The following is an 18,933-nucleotide window of genomic DNA, read 5'->3' as shown; positions in this document are numbered from 1 at the left end:
TGCTTCCCATCCTTTCCCCCACCCTTTGTTCCCAGCCTCTCTCCTCACAGCTGGCAGATGCCCTGGTCATTTCCAGCTCTGTGCCTTGAAACCCACAGCTTCAGAAGGGCTCTGGGATTGTTAGGGCTCAATTAGTAACAAATAATTAGTGAAGCAAACCCAGCTCCAGATCCTAATCAATACCACGACCTCTCTGCCCCGTCCCTGCAGAGGGATGGGGTTCCCTCCTGCTCTGCTCCTAATCTGGGCTTTAATCCTGGGCCAGGGTTTGATCCCAATGAGATCAGAGCCTGGCAGGGCTGCAGTGTGTAACACCCAGGCAAGTCCTGTAACCATGGTTTCCTTCACGTGCTGCCTTCAGCACCCAGGGATGTGTGTGCAGGAGGCTGCGTGGGGCTCTGTCCGTGCTTCCTTCTGCAAACCCTGCAGGGGACAGAGCCCCAGAGCCACAGACCTGGGCCAGCAGGAGCCCTGGAGGGGCAGCCTGAGCTGTGTCTGCCCATCCAGACACACCTGGGAGCCTTGGCTGTGCACCTGCAGAGTGTGTGCCCACCGGGCTGGGGGCACCTCTCACACAGCTCTGGGGGGCTCAGGGTCCCCTCTCATACAGCCCTGGGGGGCTCTGGGGGGCTCTGGATCCCCTCTTACACAGCTCTCAGTGAGTTGGGAGCCCTGGGCCCCTGAGCTGGCCCTGGCACAGGTGCCCAGAGCGGCTGTGGCTGCCCCTGCATCCCTGGCAGTGCCCGGGGCCAGGCTGGACACTGGGGCCGGAGCACCTGGGACAGTGGGAGGGGTCCCTGTCTCGGCAGGGTGGCTCTGGGTGGCGTTTGGGGTCCCTCACACCAGCCCACTCCCTGCTGGGGTGCTGGGGATGTGCTGTGGGGGTTCCCACAGCTGCCTGGGGCTCCCCGAATGCCAGGGGCTGGGAGGGGCAGTGGGGCTGGGCAGGGCAGGCAGGGCAGGGAGCCCTGGCATGGGGAGTGCTGGATGTGGGTGTTGCCCCTGGGGCAGCCCCTCGAGGGGCTGAGGGACACAGGGGACACCTTGGGGGTCAGTTTGGGGCTGGGGGTCTGTGCAGGGCCCCACCACCCCTGAGGGTGCCTCCATGATTCTTCCTAATCCAATAAAGTTATTTGCATAACTACCCAATTTCCAGTGTTCTATTTGCATTAGAATACGGGAATAAATATGCATAAATAAAAGTTATGTTCAAAGAAAATGAAGGCAGCAACGATTCCTTCCCAGCGTTCCAAAGCAATTAAAAAGTTAGACACATGTATGGCTGCTTTTCCATACAAGAACTGTCTGAAAGACCTTCAAAATCTATTTAAATTCTGGCTTGTGTATTATATTAGTTCATTATAAAGCCTTTTAGTTAATTCACTTTATCCTTAAAGGCTTAAAATTCTAATTAAATTTTATATCATACCCCACATTCATTAATATATTCCTTTAAAAGCGTTTATAATTCATTGTCTTTATCACTTTTACAATTAAAATTGTTACTCTAGTTTGGATCTCAGGAACAGGCAGCAGCTGCCTCTGCAAGCAGTGCTGAAAAGGCACAGAGGAACTCATCTGAACTTTTGTGTTTGCTCCCTGTGTGCCAGTGCTGCCCGCAGGGGTGGCAGTGACCCACCAGGGGTCTGTCCCTTCCTGCAGGGACATGGTGCAGGCATCTTGAATGGAAAACCCTTTCCTTGGGATTGTTCCTCCTGAGAAGCTGGGAGGCCTCAGGAACAAAATGCAAGCAATGGTTATCTGCTGCTGTGGGATGCAACAGGTGCATCTGGGATTGGGCTCATGGGGTTGTTTCTGATTAATGGCCAATCACAGTCAGCTGGCCCGGAATCTCTGTCTGAGACACAAACCTTTGTTATCATTCCTTCTGATTCTACTCTTAGCTGAGCCAGCCTTCTGATGAAATCCTTTCTTCTGTTCTTTTAGTATAGTTTTAATGTAATATATATAATAAAATAATCAATCAGCCTTCTGAACCATGGGGTCAGATCCTCGTCTCTCCCCTCACCCAAGAACCCTGTGAGCACCGTCACAGGGACACCCCTCCCCTGCCAGTGCTGCCATTCCCTAAGCCATGGGGCACTGGCAGCAGGCAGCTGATGGATTCTCCAGGCAAACAGATGATTGAGAGGATTATTCTGCAAACCTGCTCTTTGCCTGACCATTCTGGAGTGGCTCTGCCCTGTCTGGGGTGGCTCCGCAGCTGCTCAGGCCCTGGCCAGGACTCCATTTGCATTATTAATGTGTTTTTAACAAATGATCTATAAGGAGCAAGCTGTGACTATCGAGCACAATTACCACTCAAATGAGAGTTTTAATATTGCAGCATCTGCTGCTCTTGCCAGTGGCCAGCTCACAGCCTCCCAGCATGGCAGATCTGTGCAGCCACGAGGGTTCCTGAGCTGGGAATCCTGGGGCAAAGCAAGGAAGGGTGTGCAAGTCTTTTGTTGGGTACAGAAAAAACCCCCAAGAATTCCTGGATAAATTTTAATGTAGAAGGTTCTGGGCTAGATGAAAATATTCTGGGTTTAATTGTGAAATTCAGAAGCAGAGTCAAGGCTGGGACATTTGTGTCCCTGTCCTGAAGGGATGAGGGGGAACAGGGATTTCCCATCCACACCCTCCAGTTCTACCAGGAGCCTCTCCCAGCTGGGTTCCTCATCCTCATCCTCATCCTCATCCTCATCCTCATCCTCATCCTCATCCTCATCCTCATCCTCATCCTCATTCTCATCCTCCCAGATCCCACAGAGCTGGGCTCCCCACTCTCCTTTCTCTGAGCCACCAGACCTTCAAAGCTGTTTTTCTCCACAGATCTATCGAGGCAACACCTTCAGTGCTGTGCTCCAGAATCTGGTTTCCCAAAATCCCAGAACCCCAGAGTGGGTTGGGTTGGAATAGACCTCAAATCCCACCCAGTGCCACCCCTGCCATGGCAGTGCCACCTCCCACTGTGCCAGGTGCTCCCAGCCCCAATGTCCAGGGACACTGCCAGGGATCCAGGGGCAGCCACAGCTGCTCTGGGCACCCTGATCGTAATTACATCAATAATCATAACTGCAATTCCTAGGCGGGAGCTGAAGGGAGCACCCTGAGCCCACCTGGGATCTCCTCCCAGGCTCCTGTCAGGGTAAGGATGCAGGTGCTGGCCCCCACCTTCCCTCTCAGCCTGCAATGAGTCACTGCAGAGCCCAGGGCTGTGTTTTTACCCTTCATTTTCTCCCAGATTTTGTTTGGGTTTGTTGTAGGTTTTAGCTGTCATCAACCCCTCAGTTGTATAACCCTTTTCCCAGGCTTTTTTGTTATTTTCTCCTTTGCTGCATTAGGATGCAATTATGTACTTCAGCTAATTGCCAGTTACTTAGTGTCAAAATGCATAATGTGTCTGAAATGTCCTCGCCTTCTCTGTCAGGATCCTATGCAGAGCAGGAACAAATACAAGCTATTACTCTTGTCAAGAATTTACCTGAAAATGCTTTTTTTTTCCTGCTCCATCACATTTTTGGGTGCAGCGTTGTGATTGCAGGCATTTAAAATGTATCAACTTTCTATTTACAAATGATTAGTTCTTGAGGCAGTTTTCGTGCAGGACTTATTTACTCAGAATTATAAATTCACATTTGGTTTGGCACGGGCTTGGGGCTGATAAATCTGGAAACGTTTTTACAGACTAATGTAACTGGACAGCAGCAAGTGCCAGAAAGCATTAGGAAAATGGAAATCTGCTTCACAGCTGAATTTACCCTCTTAGAGACACCGAATGCATTTGAATATTTTATCTCAGATATGTGTGAGGTGGTTGGGAAAAGGTTTAAATTTTAAAAATGGCATAATTAATGGCAGAGCTAATAATGGCACACCTGGCTGAGGTGTGTTTGCTGCTATAAAAGGAGCTTTTTCTGTTCACATTGGCAGACTGCCGGGTTTCTCTTTCAGAGCTCTTAAGTCACATCATTTTTTGGCACATGAGAATTATTTTTAAAAGAAAATTAGAAAGATCCAGAGTCAATGTGCAGGCAAGGGAATACTGGAGGAGGGGGCTTGGAGCAATGTGAGCCTCAGAGAGGCACTGGGGCTCCACCAGGCAGGTTTTGGTGTCTTTTCTGGAGAAGAAACTCTCCCCCAGTGAAAATAATCTGTTTACTTCTGTGGCTTAAAGAAAAGTTACTGGAAATCTGCAGAATCTGGCATTGCACAGCTTTTTGCATCTGAGCTGCCAGGTCATGAAAAGTTTAACAAGCAGCTTACCTAAAACCACGACCCAAACGAAAAGCACAGGGGGAGAGATTGTGCCCCAACCCTGCCTCACTCAGCTGTGCAGCATTCGCTGATCTGGGTGGAGTCTGTGTGGGGAAACAATCACAAATGTGGGTTTGCCTATAGCTCTGTGCCGGAGCTGCTGTGGAAAGGGATTGTTTATTGAAATGCTGAGAGGATCCGTCCCTCGCAGGAGGTTCTGGGGCTCCATGGCCAGGGCAGTGAGGGCAGCCAGGCAGTAAATCACACACCACGCTGAGTTCTTCCTGCTGTGGCATTTGCAATCCCACAAAATCACAAACTGTCACCAAGTGAGCCCAGGACGGGCTCTGTGTCAGGGCCAGGCGAGGAGGGTTTAGTGAAAATGGTAGGAAAATTAATGCACAAACACCAGAGGTTCATGTCCAAAAAGGAGGCAGAGGAGTCCTTTTGCTTTATTCCAATAATAAGAGCCGTGGGGCATTCCCCTGGGGTCTCTCAGATTTCTGGAGCACCCAGCCTCCTTTTTATCCCAATTTCCCGCAGTTCTCTTCTCTCTTTCCCCATTTCTGAGGTACTGAGAGTTTCAGACTCCCTGATACACCTGGTACCAAAGATTTCCCCCTAATGTATAACTCTCCCTTTTCATTTTTAATTCTTATGAAATTTAGGAGATTTTCCCCATTTCTGAGGTACTTGAGAGGTTCAGACTTCCCAGAACACCTGATCCCAAAGATTCCCCTCTAATGTATAACTCTCCCTTTTAACTTTTAATTCTTATGGAATTTAGGGGTTTTTCTTCCCCATGTTTCTTTCATCTCTCAATGTCTAATTTCATTTAGCAGCAAACCTACAGTTTATTTGTAAAGGCAAATATCTTTTTCCATTCGTCAATCAGTGGAACCCTTCCCATTGTTTCTTTTCTCTCCCAGTGCTGGTTTTACCTACCAGCAGACCCACAGCTCCTTTGGAAAGACAAATCCACCATTCCTCTCAAAAATCAGCCCAAAAGAGGAACCCCCAGAGCCTGCACAAATGGGTAACTCACTGCAGATTGGGATTTCCCCACTGGGTTTGAACAAAGGGCTGGGAATCATAGGGACAACAGCTCATCCATCCCTTATCCATGTGGGAAAAGGTTAATTGCTGAGAAATGTGCTTTCCTCCCCATTCCTATCCTGGGGTGTACAGGAGAGCCTGGCCTCTGAGCAAATCCTTGGTAATTACCAGCACCACAGTATCTGAATGTGAAATTCAACCTTCATCATTTGCTAAATAACTCCAGATTCCTCCACTTGAATCTGCCTTAGGGAGGCTTGAACTAATACAGCTTTTCCCTTAATTTTCCTGAAACATCCTTTTCTGTAAGGGATATGAGCTTCCTGCTCATCCAGGTTACCTCGTGAAAATGAGATGAAAGCACTCCAGCCACTCTTCCCAGGCTGCATTATGCAAATATGATTTGTACAGAGCCATCCCCTTGGGAACCAAGTCCCAGAAACCTCTAAAGTGACAGAAACTTCCTCAGCACTTGGCTTGTCCAGCCCTGCCATCACCGGGTGGCTGGATGCTGTCAGGCTGGATCCTTGGACGGGGAGTTCTGTGGGGCTGTGGCAGGAGGCTGCAAGGAGAAGGGTTTGGTGGCTAAAACCAGGATTTTGAGGTCAGGCTGCCACAGGGAGAAATGGTTTGGTGGCTAAGCCCAGGATTTTTAGGTCATTAGCTGGCAAGGAGAAGGGTTTGGTGCCTGAAACCAGGATTTTTAGGTCATTATCTGACGTTCCAGAGGGGAATGGTGCCAGCAGGGCCTGCAGAGCTGCAGGAGCCCCCAGGTCCATCAGCGAATGCCAGGGAGGGATGAGCAGCACAGGGATTTGGGTAAAGGGATGTGGGGAGGACCAGTGCAAAGCTTGACAAGAATTAAGATAAGTGTTCTCAGTGTGGTACTCCTGAATTTGAATCTTAATTATGAATTCTGAGTGTCCTTTAAATGAAAGAAAACCATAGGCAATGGTTAAACGCCATAAAACACTGCAGAGGTTGGAAAATGGCTTCTCTGATTTCTCCTCTCTGTTTTTCCTCCTTCTCTGTGTTTTCTCCTCTCTGTCTGGTCCTATCCTGTGACATTGGTGGGGTTTTTGCAGAGGAAAGTTTGGGATGTGCTGGTGCTCTCTGGGAACTGAGGAAATTGCAGTTGTAATTATTTGTCAAGGGCAGCCAGAATCTCAGCAATGTGCTACTCTGTGTTTCGTAGGCTGCAATGGAAATAAATAAATGGGGCTGAGAGCTCAAATGAGTGCCTGCACAGTGGGCAGCAGCACTTCAAATGCTTGGGAGCACGAGGAGGCTGGAACGTGTTCCAGCAACATATTGAACAATGGGAACCTCATCTGGAGCCTCGCAGCCAATTCTGCTTGCCTCCCCTCAGCTCTAATTAAGATTGACAAGGTTATCCAGAGCAGGAGAACAAATATTACAGAAATTGGAGATGTGTTGACACACGACTAAAGAACTACGTGAAATTAAATTTCCAGACAGGAAATATGAGCACAATTAAGACAAGGCTACTTGAGGAAATGCAGGGAATATTCGTGCAGGATTTCTCGGGCTTTGAGCTCTTGGGCTGGTTTTGTGCCATTTTCACAGAATTCTGGAATGGTTTGGGTTGGAATGGACCTCAAAGCCATCCATTCCCACTCCTGCCATGGCAGGGACCCCTCCCTCTGTCCCAGGTGCTCCCAGTGTCCAGCCTGGCCCTGGGCACTGCCAGGGATGCAGGGGCAGCCACAGCTGCTCTGGGCACCTGTGCCAGGGCCTGCCCACCCTGCCAGGGACAATTCCCAATTCCCAGTGTCCCATCCAGCCCTGCCCCTGGCAGTGGGATCCATCCCCCCTTGTCCCCTGTGAACAGATTCTTTCCATCTGTCCTGAAGCTCCTTCAGGTCCTGGAAAGCCACACTGGGGTCTCCCCAAAGCTTCTCTTCTCCAGTTGTTGAAGGAAGGTCTTTGACACTTATTCTTGCATAAAAGTAAAATACCAGGACTGGCACAGGGTGCCCAGAGCAGCTGTGGCTGCCCCTGGGTCCCTGGCAGTGCCCAAGGCCAGGCTGGACACTGGGACACCCTGGGACAGTGGGAGGTGTCCCTGCCATGAGAATGGGATGAGCTTTAAGGTCCTTTTCAACCCAAACTATTCCATGATTTAACCTAAAATAAAAGTTTGCAGCTGTTTGGTGTAAAGGTGATTTTTCATGTGTGTTTTGTTTGACTTAAATATGAATTTGTCGTGTGTTTTCCAGTGTGGTTTCAGGGCATGGTTCCCAGCTGTTAACACACCCAGCACCCTTCCACACCTCACACAGAGATTATCAATAATCAGTGATCGATACAGTTATAAAAGTCTGTTCTGAAGGGAAATTGCTGCATTTCAAAGGATGGGATTCTATCTTCCCCTCTCTTCTCCAAGTAAAATGAACAGCCAACTTACTTTGAACATGAATAAGGAGACGGGGCACGCTTTCTTCAAAGGGAAAGCATACAGAGAAAGGAGAATTCCCACTGGTTGCTGCTATTAAAAAGCTGTTTATAGGTGAAGTGCTCAAGGAAAGGGCTCCAGAGCAGCCCCCTGGCGCACGGGGTTGTGCAAGTGTTGTCAGTGCCCGAGGCAGTGCAGGAAGGGAATGGCCTGAGAAGGGACTCGGGGCACCAAGGGCTTCCCCAGGAGTGACAGAACCTGTGAGACGCGGACAGAGGCGCTTTGGGCAGGCAGCGAGGGGCTTTGGTGATCACGGATCGTTTGGGAGCTCAGTGTGTGAGTACTCAGTGTTTAGGGGCTCAATGTTTGTGTGCTCAATGTTTGTGTGCTCAATATTTGTTTCAGTGCTCAGTGATTGTTTAGGTGCTCAAGGATTTTTTAAGTGCTCAGTGTTTAGCTGCTCAATGTTTAGGTTCTCAATGTTTAGGTTCTCAGTGTTTGAGGGCTCAGTATTTAAGTGCTCAATGTTTGTTTAGATGTTCTATGTTTAAGTGCTCAATGTTTGGGTGCTCTGTGTTTGTTTAAGTGCTCAATGACCATTTAGGTGCTCAATGTTTAGGTGCTGAGTGTTTGTTTAGGTGCTCATTGATTGTTTAAGTGTTCATTGTTTGTTTAGGTGCTCATTGATAATTTAAGTGCTCAATGACTGTTTAAGGGGTCAATGATCGTTTAAGTGCTTAATGTTTAAGTGCTCCATATGTAAGTGCCCAGTGTTTGTGTAGGTGCTCAATGTTTGGGTGCTCACTGTTTGGGTGTTCAGCATTGTTTAAGTGCTCAGTGTTTGTTTAGGTGCTCAATGATGTTTTAGGTGCTCAGAGTTTAAGTGCTCAGTGTTAGTTTGGGTCAATGATTGTTCAGGTGCTCAATAATTATTTAAGCATTCAATGTTTCAGTGTTCAATGTTTGTTTGGGTGCTCAGTGTTTGTTTAGGTGCTCAGTGTTGGGTGTTCAATGATTGTTCAAGTGCTCCGTGTTTGCTTAGGTGCTCAAGGATGGATGGGGAGGGGTCCCGGGGATGGATGGAGAAGGGTCCCGGGGATGGATGGGGAGGGGTCCCAGGGATGGATGGTCCATCTCTGGGACCCTTCTCCATCCATCCCCGGGACCCCTCCCCATCCATCCCCAGGACCCCTCCCCATCCATCCCTGGGCCCCCTCCCCACCCAGCCCGGGACCCCTCCCCAGTGCTGCCCTGCTGGGCTGGTCCAGGGGGGCTCCTTCTCTCCTTCCCAGCAGGATCTGCCCCCCAGGAGCTGCTCAATAGTGTTGTTATTAATGCATTCGTCTGGAGCAGGCAGCTGGGAGGTTCATCCAGAAATCTGACTGTTGCTGGCAAACACAGCCCCAGCCATCTGTGCCAAGGCCCTGTATTTACATCATCCATCCACAACCAGTTCCTGCTCTTGTAAATCAAGAGATCATTGTGATTCTCCTGAAAGATTCATTGTGGTGAGAGACTGCAGCACAATTAAATTTGCCTTCTTTTATTATTTATCACTAATATTCCAACCAGTGGCATATCAACAAAGTAAATGTTCCCGGAGATATGCCCAGATGAAATCATGGATCAGCCCTGGTGGAAGGGAGACAAATGGAGTCATTCAGTCATCAGTTTGGGCAGGAATTCTATTTCCTGGGAGCCTTTGGTGTTTTGAATTTTTGTTTTCATTCCGCCGGGGGCTGGAGATCGCTTCTGAAATATTCTGGCAAAAATGGAATTGCAGAAGTGCCAGCAGCGCCGTGTGACATAGATTGTTATCTAGTGACCTGCTGGGGGGACACTCGTGGGGAACGTGCTCTGCCTGCCAGAGAGCAGGGACGTGCCGTGGATCACCTGCCTCTGGAGCAGGAGCCAGCCTGGGCCTGGGGGCAGGAGCTGCTCCTGCCCTGCTGGGGCTGATTTCCATGGGCTGGAGGGGCAGCAGAGGGGTCCCAGCACATCCTCTGGGAGCAGTGACACAGCAGCACCCCTGAATGGGAGTGTTTGGGTGGGACTGGCACTCCTCTGGGCTGTTCGCAGCCAGCTTTGGAGGTTTCCGCACCAGGAGCTGCTTGGTCAGACGTGTGGTACCTTTGGGGCTGGTTATTTATTTATAAACCTGCTGTCTCTGCTATAAAAAGCTTTGCAATAGCCCAGTAATAAATGCATTCATCACCGCATCTGCCGTAATCACTGCAGCTCCTGAGCTGCTATTTGGCTCTCATTAGCTGCAACTCCCATTCACCTATAATTTTGGAGAACACACAATTATGTGTTATCACTCCTTCAAGTGATTACTACACTGGATGTTTTTAAGATAATGGCGTGGAACACGCCGTGATGAATTGCACCTCTCCAGGTAGCTTTGTTTCTGTCATTAACTCTATTATTTTATTTAAACCAGCCTGGAGGAGCTGTGGGGCAGGGCTGCCATCACCTGCTCGGGGAAGGGCCCCAGGTCAAGGCTGATCCGATAAAGGACACAACCCAGCACACAATTATCTCCCTGCTGCCTGTCCTCCCCACTCACACTGCAGATATTATTATGAGGAGACTGAAAACCCAACCTGTTTGCACACGGAAAGGTCCTTTTTCCATTAAGCTTTGATAGTGATAAAAGCCTTTCCAGGGAGAACATGGGGAAGAACAGGAATAGTGAGAAATCCCTGGAGCTTGGGAGAGAAAAGGTGAGGGGAGCCCAGCTCTGCTGAGGAGCAGGAGCAGCCACAGCTCTACCTAGAGAAGGGGCTGCAGAATCCCTGAGGAGCTGGGCAGGGGCTGCAGAATCCCTGAGGAGCTGGGCAGGGGCTGCAGAATCCCTGAGGAGCTGGGCAGGGGCTGGAGAATCCCTGAGGAGCTGGGCAGGGGCTGCAGAATCCCTGAGGAGCTGGGCAGGGGCTGCAGGCACTTACTGGCTGCTCTAATCCAGCTGGATACTCCAGGGTGCCAAAACCCCTCAGCAACATGCTGGGATATTGGAAATTTGGGAAGTAACAGGAAATGTTTTCTCATTCCCCAGACATTTGCCTTGCTTTGGTCTCTGAGCTTATTCTTGCTTTTTTTTTTTCTTTTTTTTTTCCTTTAATTTTGTTTCAGTGTTGTGTGGTAAAAAAGAGTCAGAAAAACCTCTGAAATTCGTGGTCTTATAAAATAAACACAATCAACTCCCAAAATTACCAAGACCCTTTCCCTGAGGAATAATACAAAACCAGAAGGCAAAGCCAGGTCATGAATTGTTTCCTTACCTCTCTGCATTGGTAATGTCTTCTTTGTAATCTCTGGAAGTCAGTGTTTCTGTATCATAAATCCCCAGGAATTAATAAATATCAAAAGCAGCAGCCAGACCCTTTTTAATATTGCAAATAATGTGATGAATTTGGGAGTTACTATCTGAAGCTGGAACCAGGGCTCTCACACCAACAGTGGCGTGGGATATTATTTCTGAGCCTTCAAACAGAAAATAATGTGGGCTCCCATGAAGGAAGTGATTAATGACTAAAAATCCTGAGCTTTACACTGCAATGTTTTGTCCATTTTAGTATGAAAAATACATCTGTGAAAGGGAGAGGGGGAAAATAATTTTGTATAATTAGAACCAAATGGATTTATTGCAGTTGTGGCAGCAGTGTTTTCTCCGTCCTTGCCATGGGGAGAAGTCCATTTCCTGGTGGCAGGAGGGAAACACCCACTAAGGGCATGGCTGGGGTGCTGTGCCAGGAACCCCTGGGAATGTGGAAACCCCAGGAAAATGGGATTTCTCCCATTGGACGGGCTGGCAGGTGCTGAGCGTGGAAGCACAGAGATTAAAGGGCACGCGGCATCGGCTGTAGGGAAATTGCACTCCAAATCCTGCAGAGGAACAAACACTTTTGCTCTTAATTACTAACATTGGGCTGGTTCTCTGCTGGGAGAGGTTCAGATGGAGGGGTGAATCCCTGGTTATCTGCAGACAGATTTCCTGCTGGGGCATCCCAAGGCAGATGGGCTTATGAGCCAGCCCAGCAGCTGGAGATGCCCCGTGTCCTGTGTGCTGTGCTGGTGTCCCCTGTGCCACCACAGCAATCTGACTCCCTGGCCAGTGAGCACCCCTGGGGGCTCTGGGAGCACTGCTGCAGGGGCAGGAGGGGTTAATGATGCTGGAATTACTCAGAAGCACAATCACGGGTTTGGACCTACAGCCAGTGTGAGAAAGTGAATTCTGAACGCAAAAGCAAAAGGATCAATAACGTAAATAAATTTAAACTGCAAGGAGGCAGGGTTAGACTGGAGATTAGGGACAAATCCTTCCCTGTCAGGGTGGGCAGCCCTGGCACAGGTGCCCAGAGCAGCCCCTGGATCCCTGGCAGTGCCCAAGGCCAGGCTGGGCACCGGGACAGTGGGAGCGTCCCTGCCATGGCAGGGTGGGATTTATTTGAGGTCCATTCCAACCCAAACCATTGCAGAAATGGGAGAGTTTTCTCCTCCCAAGCACTGCCCAACACCTTCCATCTGCAGCCCAGGCTCCTTGGACACAGGATGTCTTCCATTCCTGGGGTTTCTACAGCAGGACCAGGCTGGGGAGCATTCCAGGCAATTCCAAGCAATTCCAGGCAGTTCCAGGCAATTCCAGGCAATTCCAAGAAATTCTAGGTAATTCCAGGCAGTTCCAGACCATTCCTGTCCTTCAGGTGGGATCCCAGCCCATGGAGGCTCCTGGAGCAGAGCCCCTGTGCAGTTTTAATTAAGCAAGTGCAAGAGCTGTGTTTTTTACAAAGATTAATGGATCTCTGTTTTAATTACGGTGGAATAATAGACTAGAGAGCTGGGAAAGTGGGAGGCATTAAAAAAAAGAGGATTAAAAACTTGAGGGAAGCTGGGTGAGACTATATTTTTCCGTACTTACAAATTACAGAAGATCATCCCCATTAATAATGATTGGAAAAATAATAAAGTGCCCTCAGCCGTGTATGACAGTTAACATTAAAATCTATTTTTTATGCTTGTTGTGTGGGGAATTTCTGATTACAATCATCAGTTAAAAAAGAAACTGTGCTTCTTTCCAATCTTCCAAATTTAAATACAGAAGAATTCTCTGCTGAGTTCAGCTATGGTTTCATCAATACTTTTCCAAGCCATGGCAAGGTAAAAAGAGCAAAAGTCACTTTTATTTAATGCCTGTTATGCTTACTTTAGTTGTGCTGCAGCATTATCATTAATTGCTAAAAATAATTGTTTCTATGCATAGATTTTGAAAATTACATTGCAGGAAATGCTGCTGGGGTGTACAGGGAATTTAATAGGAACAGAATTTAGGGAAAGAGAGGAAAAGGAAAAGAGAGGAAAGGGAAAGAGAGGAAGGGGAAAAGCAAGGGAAGGTCCCTGATATTTGCAGTTTTTACTGTTGGTCATCCTTTTAATGAATGATTTCCCAGAGATTGCTGTAGGAAGGGTTTTATTGTTATTATTTTTGTTAAAGCTCCTCGTGCTCTGCTGGAATCCCTGCCCTGCCCTGGGCAGGAGAAGCCCAGTGGCACACAAACTCTATGGGGAAAAACTGCTCTTCCTTGGGAAATTGTAAAGGTTTGGGATGAAAGGAAAAGGAAAAGGAAAAGGAAAAGGAAAAGGAAAAGGAAAAGGAAAAGGAAAAGGAAAAGGAAAAGGAAAAGGAAAAGGAAAAGGTTCCCTTAAACAGTAAAACCCCTGGATTTCCCTGTTTCTGCTCCCCTGCAGAAATCCATCTCAGGCTGTGCTGTTCAGAGCTCGGTGGGAGGAGGTGAGCTCTGTGTCCTGCAGGAGAGCTCTGGGCAGTGACAGGGACTCCAGGCCGGCAAGGGGATTTACAAACAGCCAGGGATTAAATCTGTTAGCTTGGAAAACATTTCTGAGATGAATCATCTGATTGCTGCTTCCGTGGGGTAAATATGCACTTTAGCCATCACATCCCACGTGGGTGCTGGGGAAGCACAGGGTATTGGCTGCTGCTGAAAACTGTCACAGACATCTTTTATGACAAATCCTTTCCTTAAGTTAAGAATGGAATGATAACAAAGGTTTGTGTCTCGGCTCTCTGTCCGAGCCAGCTGACTGTGATTGGCCATTAATCAGAAACAACCCCATGAGCCCAATCCCAGATGCACCTGTTGCATCCCACAGCAGCAGATAACCATTGTTTGCATTTTGTTCCTGAGGCCTCCCAGCTTCTCAGGAGGAACAATCCTAAGGAAAGGATTTTCCATAAAAGATGTCTGTGACACCATCCTGAGATCCTGGAGGTCTTTTGCAGCCCCAGTGATTCTGTGAATGGTTTTCTGATTTTTCTTCTTTCCTGGCAAGCCACACAGAGGGCAGGGAGTTGGTGGAGTGGTGGAGCTGGGTTTTTATGCTGGGAGAGGAGGAGGATGGGGATGCTTTTCTCTCCTTGGGGAAGAATTCACAGAGCTGAGGCTTCTCTCCAAGGTTTGGATGTGCGAGTGTGAATAAACAGTGGGAGAGTAGAATTAATGGAGTGGTAAATGCTCACTGAGCCACAGGCTACCTGCAGAAATGCTGATTTGTAATTCCTGGATTCCCAGGGTGGTTTGGGGTGGGAAGGACCCTAAATCTGCTGCCACTGCAGCCCAGCCCCGGGCAGACACAGCTCCCTGCTCAGCTGTGCTGGATGGACTGCATCCAGCTGCTGCAGAAAGCCTCTGGGAAAGGAACACGTGCTAGAAAAACCTCCGTGAATTGGGGCTTTCTCTGCCTCTCCCACCCCGCTGTTCGTTAGAATCGAGTTCAAAACGTTCTCAGGACTTTGAAAGAGGCTCCTTGCCTTCCCTGGATGGGACCAGACCCTGCACAGCTCCTCCTGCAGGGATGCCAACCTCAAAGTGCCACTTCCCGGTGACATCCCAATTCTCTGCTCTATAAATGGGGATATTTTAGCCCTCAGAACCCTTTCAGATTTAATGTTGAGATCATTAATTAAATGAATGGTTATTCTCTTGCTTTGTTTCTGAACCATTTCAGCCTGATGTTTCCAGTTCCTTATTCCTGAATGGAATGTCATTTTCCTCTTAAACAATACTGCCAGATGCTTAAGGCACCAAATCACCATTTTCTCCGTCCAGTTTCTATGGTTGTGCTATTTTAATGTTTCATCAAAGGGATGAACTCTATTGCATTCCCTTCTTCTCTTGGATTTCCTTCATGTAGAAAGCTCTTTATGAGATAAAAATGTCCCATTAGTCTGTTGCACTTTGTATTATCCTCCTTCCCACCTTCCTCCAGCTTTTAAAACTGTTTCAAAGCCTTAAATTCCAAGGTGGCCATGGGTGGGGGGTGAGTCTAAAATTTGCCTAATTTGTTCTCCACGTTTCCTGAAGAGTTGTTAACTTGTGGAGGGAAATGCAGGTTTCCTGGCGCCACAGCATCACTTCCCGATGGCTGCTGGCTCTGCAGCTCCCTGCTCTCAGCCCTGAGCCCGTGCAGCTTTTCCTGGGCCCTTATTCCATCAGCTGCTCCTCCTTTTCCCACGTGCTGGCTGTGGGAAATGGAGCACAGTGCTGTTGGGCCAGGCTTAGGCATCCTCCACCCCTCAGGCTGGCTCAGGCCCCTCAACAGCTCGTGGAATAAAGCTGTTCCTAAATCTCCTCCCTGTCCTGGGACCCCTCGCTGCAGCCCCCGAGGGACAGGGGCTCCTGGGATAACGGGGTGGGGTAATGGGGTGGGATAATGGGGTGGAATAACAGGATGGAGTAATGGGATGGGGTAATGGGGTGGGATAATGGGATGGGACCATGGGATGGGATGGGATAATGGGGTAATGGGATGGGCTGCCAGCTCCCTTCCCACCCAACCCATTGGGGAATTCTGGGGTTCTGTGACCCCTCTGAAAAGAAGCTGTTTTGGGTTCTCTGATGTCCCAGTGGTTTTCCTTGGAGAAGTCTCTTGGCTCCTGAGCTCAGCAGTACAAGGGGCTGTGCCTCAGGAACGGGGCAGGAATTTTCCACGGAGCACACGGTGCTGCTGACCCTCGGGCTGCAGGACAAAGGGCTGGACTAATAACTGAGGCTGTCCTCCCAGTGCTCCAGCAGCAGAGCAGGGCAGGCAGATACACCTGTGGCTCTGTGTCTGTAGGCTGGGCTGTGGGGCTTAGGATGGCTCTGAGCTAACAGAGATCCCCGGTGTGGGGTTTATCCTCCGATAAACCCCGGCTGTGCTCAGCCCAAACGCAGCAGCGAGCGGCACCAGGCAGCTCCCCCAGCCCCGTGCTCAGGGTTTCCCTTCTCCCCAGGTGCTACCTGGAAGATGGAGCCTCCAAGGGGGCCTGGCTGAACCGCTCCAGCATCATCTTCGCGGGCGGCGACAAGTGGTCGGTGGATCCGCGCGTGTCCATCGCCACGGCCAACCGCCGCGAGTACAGCCTGCAGATCCAGGACGTGGACGTGACCGACGACGGCCCCTACACCTGCTCCGTGCAGACCCAGCACACGCCCAGGACCATGCAGGTGCACCTCACCGTGCAAGGTAGGCCAGCGCTGCCCTGGCGTTACAGTTTTTTGGGGGTTTTTTGTTGGGTTTTTGTGGGTTTAGTTGAGTTTTATTTTCAGAAGGTTAATTAATTACTTCATTATACTATATTATTCTATATTATATTACACTGTATTATATTACATTATATACACTATATTATATTACACGTTACATCTAAACTGAATCTGTCAAGCACTCAGCTCTGCACACAACTGCACAGTATCTCATGACTGTCAGTGACAGTCCCAACACACACACCTGGACCTGGCAGGCCAAGGAAGCAAAGCACCATCACCCTGGGAAAACAATCTCCACATTGCATTCTACTTTTGCCAAACACAAGCACAGCAAATGGTAAGAATTGTGTTTTCTTTCTCTGAGGTTCAGAGAATGCGAAACCCAGAAATATTCCAGGGAAGAATTGTGCCTTGCTTTTCTCTGTGAAGAGAAATGGCAAACTGCAACGCCTTCAGAGTCCCCTTTCCTTTCCTTTCCTTTCCTTTCCTTTCCTTTCCTTTCCTTTCCTTTCCTTTCCTTTCCTTTCCTTTCTTTCCTTTCCTTTCCTTTCCTTTCCTTTCCTTTCCTTTCCTTTCCTTTCCTTTCCTTTCCTTTCCTTTCCTTTCCTTTCCTTTCCTTTCCTTTCCTTTCCTTTTCCTTTCCTTTCCTTTCCTTTCCTTTCCTTTCCTTTCCTTTCCTTTCCTTTCCTTTCCTTTCCTTTCCTTTCCTTTCCTTTCCTTTCCTTTCCTTTCCTGTCAGTTTCCACATGGATTTAATATTTATTGTATTGTTCCAGGGTGAACAATTCTTGGTTTTGATTGTCTTCCCAATAATTAATGCCCCCATGCAAGGGCTAAAAAAACAAGTTGGAAATTAATTGCGTGTATAAAATACATCAACAGGAGCTTAAAATTAATTAGGCTAACTAGGAGCATATAGAGAAATAATAACTCAATAGTTAAAAATATGCATAATTATTAAGCAATTGCATTTATATCTTCAGAAATGCAAAGTATAACCTAAGGCTTTAACTTATTAGTCTTTGGTGCAATCATCATTAACATTTTCTTTTGCATTTTTATGAGTAATAAAGCAATGAATATAGAGGAGAAGAATTGAGCTGGCAATCCCCATTAATCCATGTGGCACATGGAAATCCCTTAGAAATAATGGGGTGAGCCACCTCCCACACCAATTGTCCTTAGTCACGGGAATCCTGCAGGAATCCTGTGGGAATGTTGGGCTGGAGCTCTGAGCTCAGTGTGTGTGCTTTATTAAAATATCATGGAGTCATTTTTGTGATGCTGGTGAGAGGCCTCAGGACCCTCTGGCTCGGTTTGGGGCACGTGCAGGGACACAGGGACAGGGACAGAGGAGAGAGAACAGCTCAGGCTGGGCCAGGGCAGCTCAGGGTGGGCACAGCAGGAATTTCCCCATGGAAAGGGGGTCAGGAACTGCCCAGGGAGGGTTGGGGTGCCCATCCCTGCACGTGGCACCTGGAGCTGGCACTCAGAGCCCTGGGTGGGGACACGGTGGGGATCGGTGCTTGGGAAGGGCTGGTCCTGTGCCCCTCAGTGCCTGCCTTTGTGCAGGGACGCCCTGACACCCACTTGTGATCCCAGTGGGACCCCGAGGTCACTGCTGGGAGGGACTGGGACAGCCCCTTCTGTCCAGAGGGCTTAATCCTGGGATCACACACGGAGCTGTCAGCGGGGACACAGGGAGTTATTGGGGGATGACACAAGCAGCTGTCCTTGGATCACACAGGGAGTTATCCCGGGATCACACAGGGAGATATCCCAGGGATCACACAAGGATTTATCCCGGGATCACACAGGGAGATATCTCAGGATCACACAGGAGTTATCCTGGGGTCACACAGGAGTTATCCTGGGATCACACAGGAGTTATCCTGGGATCACACAGGAGTTATCCCGGGATCACACAGGAGTTATCCTGGGGTCACACAGGAGTTATCCCGGGATCACACAGGGAATTCTCAGGATCACACAGGAGTTATCCTGGGATCACACAGGAGTTATCCTGGGGTCACACAGGAGTTATCCTGGGGTCACACAGGAGTTATCCCAGGATCACACAGGAGTTATCCTGGGATCACACAGGAGTTATCCCAGGATCACACAGGAGTTATCCTGGGGTCACACAGGAGTTATCCCGGGATCACACAGGAGTTATCCTGGGGTCACACAGGAGTTATCCCGGGATCACACAGGGAGATATCTCAGGATCACACAGGAGTTATCCTGGGATCACACAGGGAGATATCTCAGGATCACACAGGAGTTATCCCGGGATCACACAGGAGTTATCCTGGGATCACACAGGGAGTTATCCTGGGAGCACCTTTAGGTTTCTCTGTAAGTTCTCCCCTAGCTGGGTAATCTGGAGATTAGGAACAACCTCTGTTATGGGCAGAAATGAGTGAGGACAAAGCGAAACTGCTCCCAAATCCCTGTGCCAAAGCCAGCACAGCGCCTGAAGGACACCAGCAGGTACAGGCTTGGTCACTGTTACTCACTGCAGTTACTCCCTTTTGTAGCAGGGAAATTAACTGAGGTTTTTGATAAAAAAGAAAATAGAACTTGTGTCTTCAGCCCACATTTACATCTGTGAAGGAAAAAACACACGAAAGAGAGGAAGATAATCCATTT

At 48.8% G+C, this 18,933-nt stretch overlaps 1 protein-coding gene across 3 annotated transcripts in view; it reads left to right on the top strand.

The window, feature by feature from the left end:
• The window catches only part of NEGR1 (neuronal growth regulator 1), a 153,111-nt gene that overhangs the window by 46,768 nt on the left and 87,410 nt on the right, over positions 1-18,933 (top strand). For all 3 annotated transcript variants that reach the window (XM_059478663.1, XM_059478662.1, XM_059478664.1), the window contains exon 2: positions 16,026-16,258. In XM_059478663.1, coding sequence (XP_059334646.1) covers positions 16,026-16,258 — 233 coding nt within the window. The remainder of the gene's footprint in view (positions 1-16,025; positions 16,259-18,933) is intronic.

This window comes from Ammospiza nelsoni, chromosome 9 (assembly GCF_027579445.1).
Source record: "Ammospiza nelsoni isolate bAmmNel1 chromosome 9, bAmmNel1.pri, whole genome shotgun sequence".
In the NCBI taxonomy this organism is placed as follows: Eukaryota; Metazoa; Chordata; class Aves; order Passeriformes; family Passerellidae; genus Ammospiza; species Ammospiza nelsoni.
The sequence above is the reverse complement of the archived record's forward strand: the minus strand, read 5'-3'. Positions and strand labels throughout refer to the sequence as shown.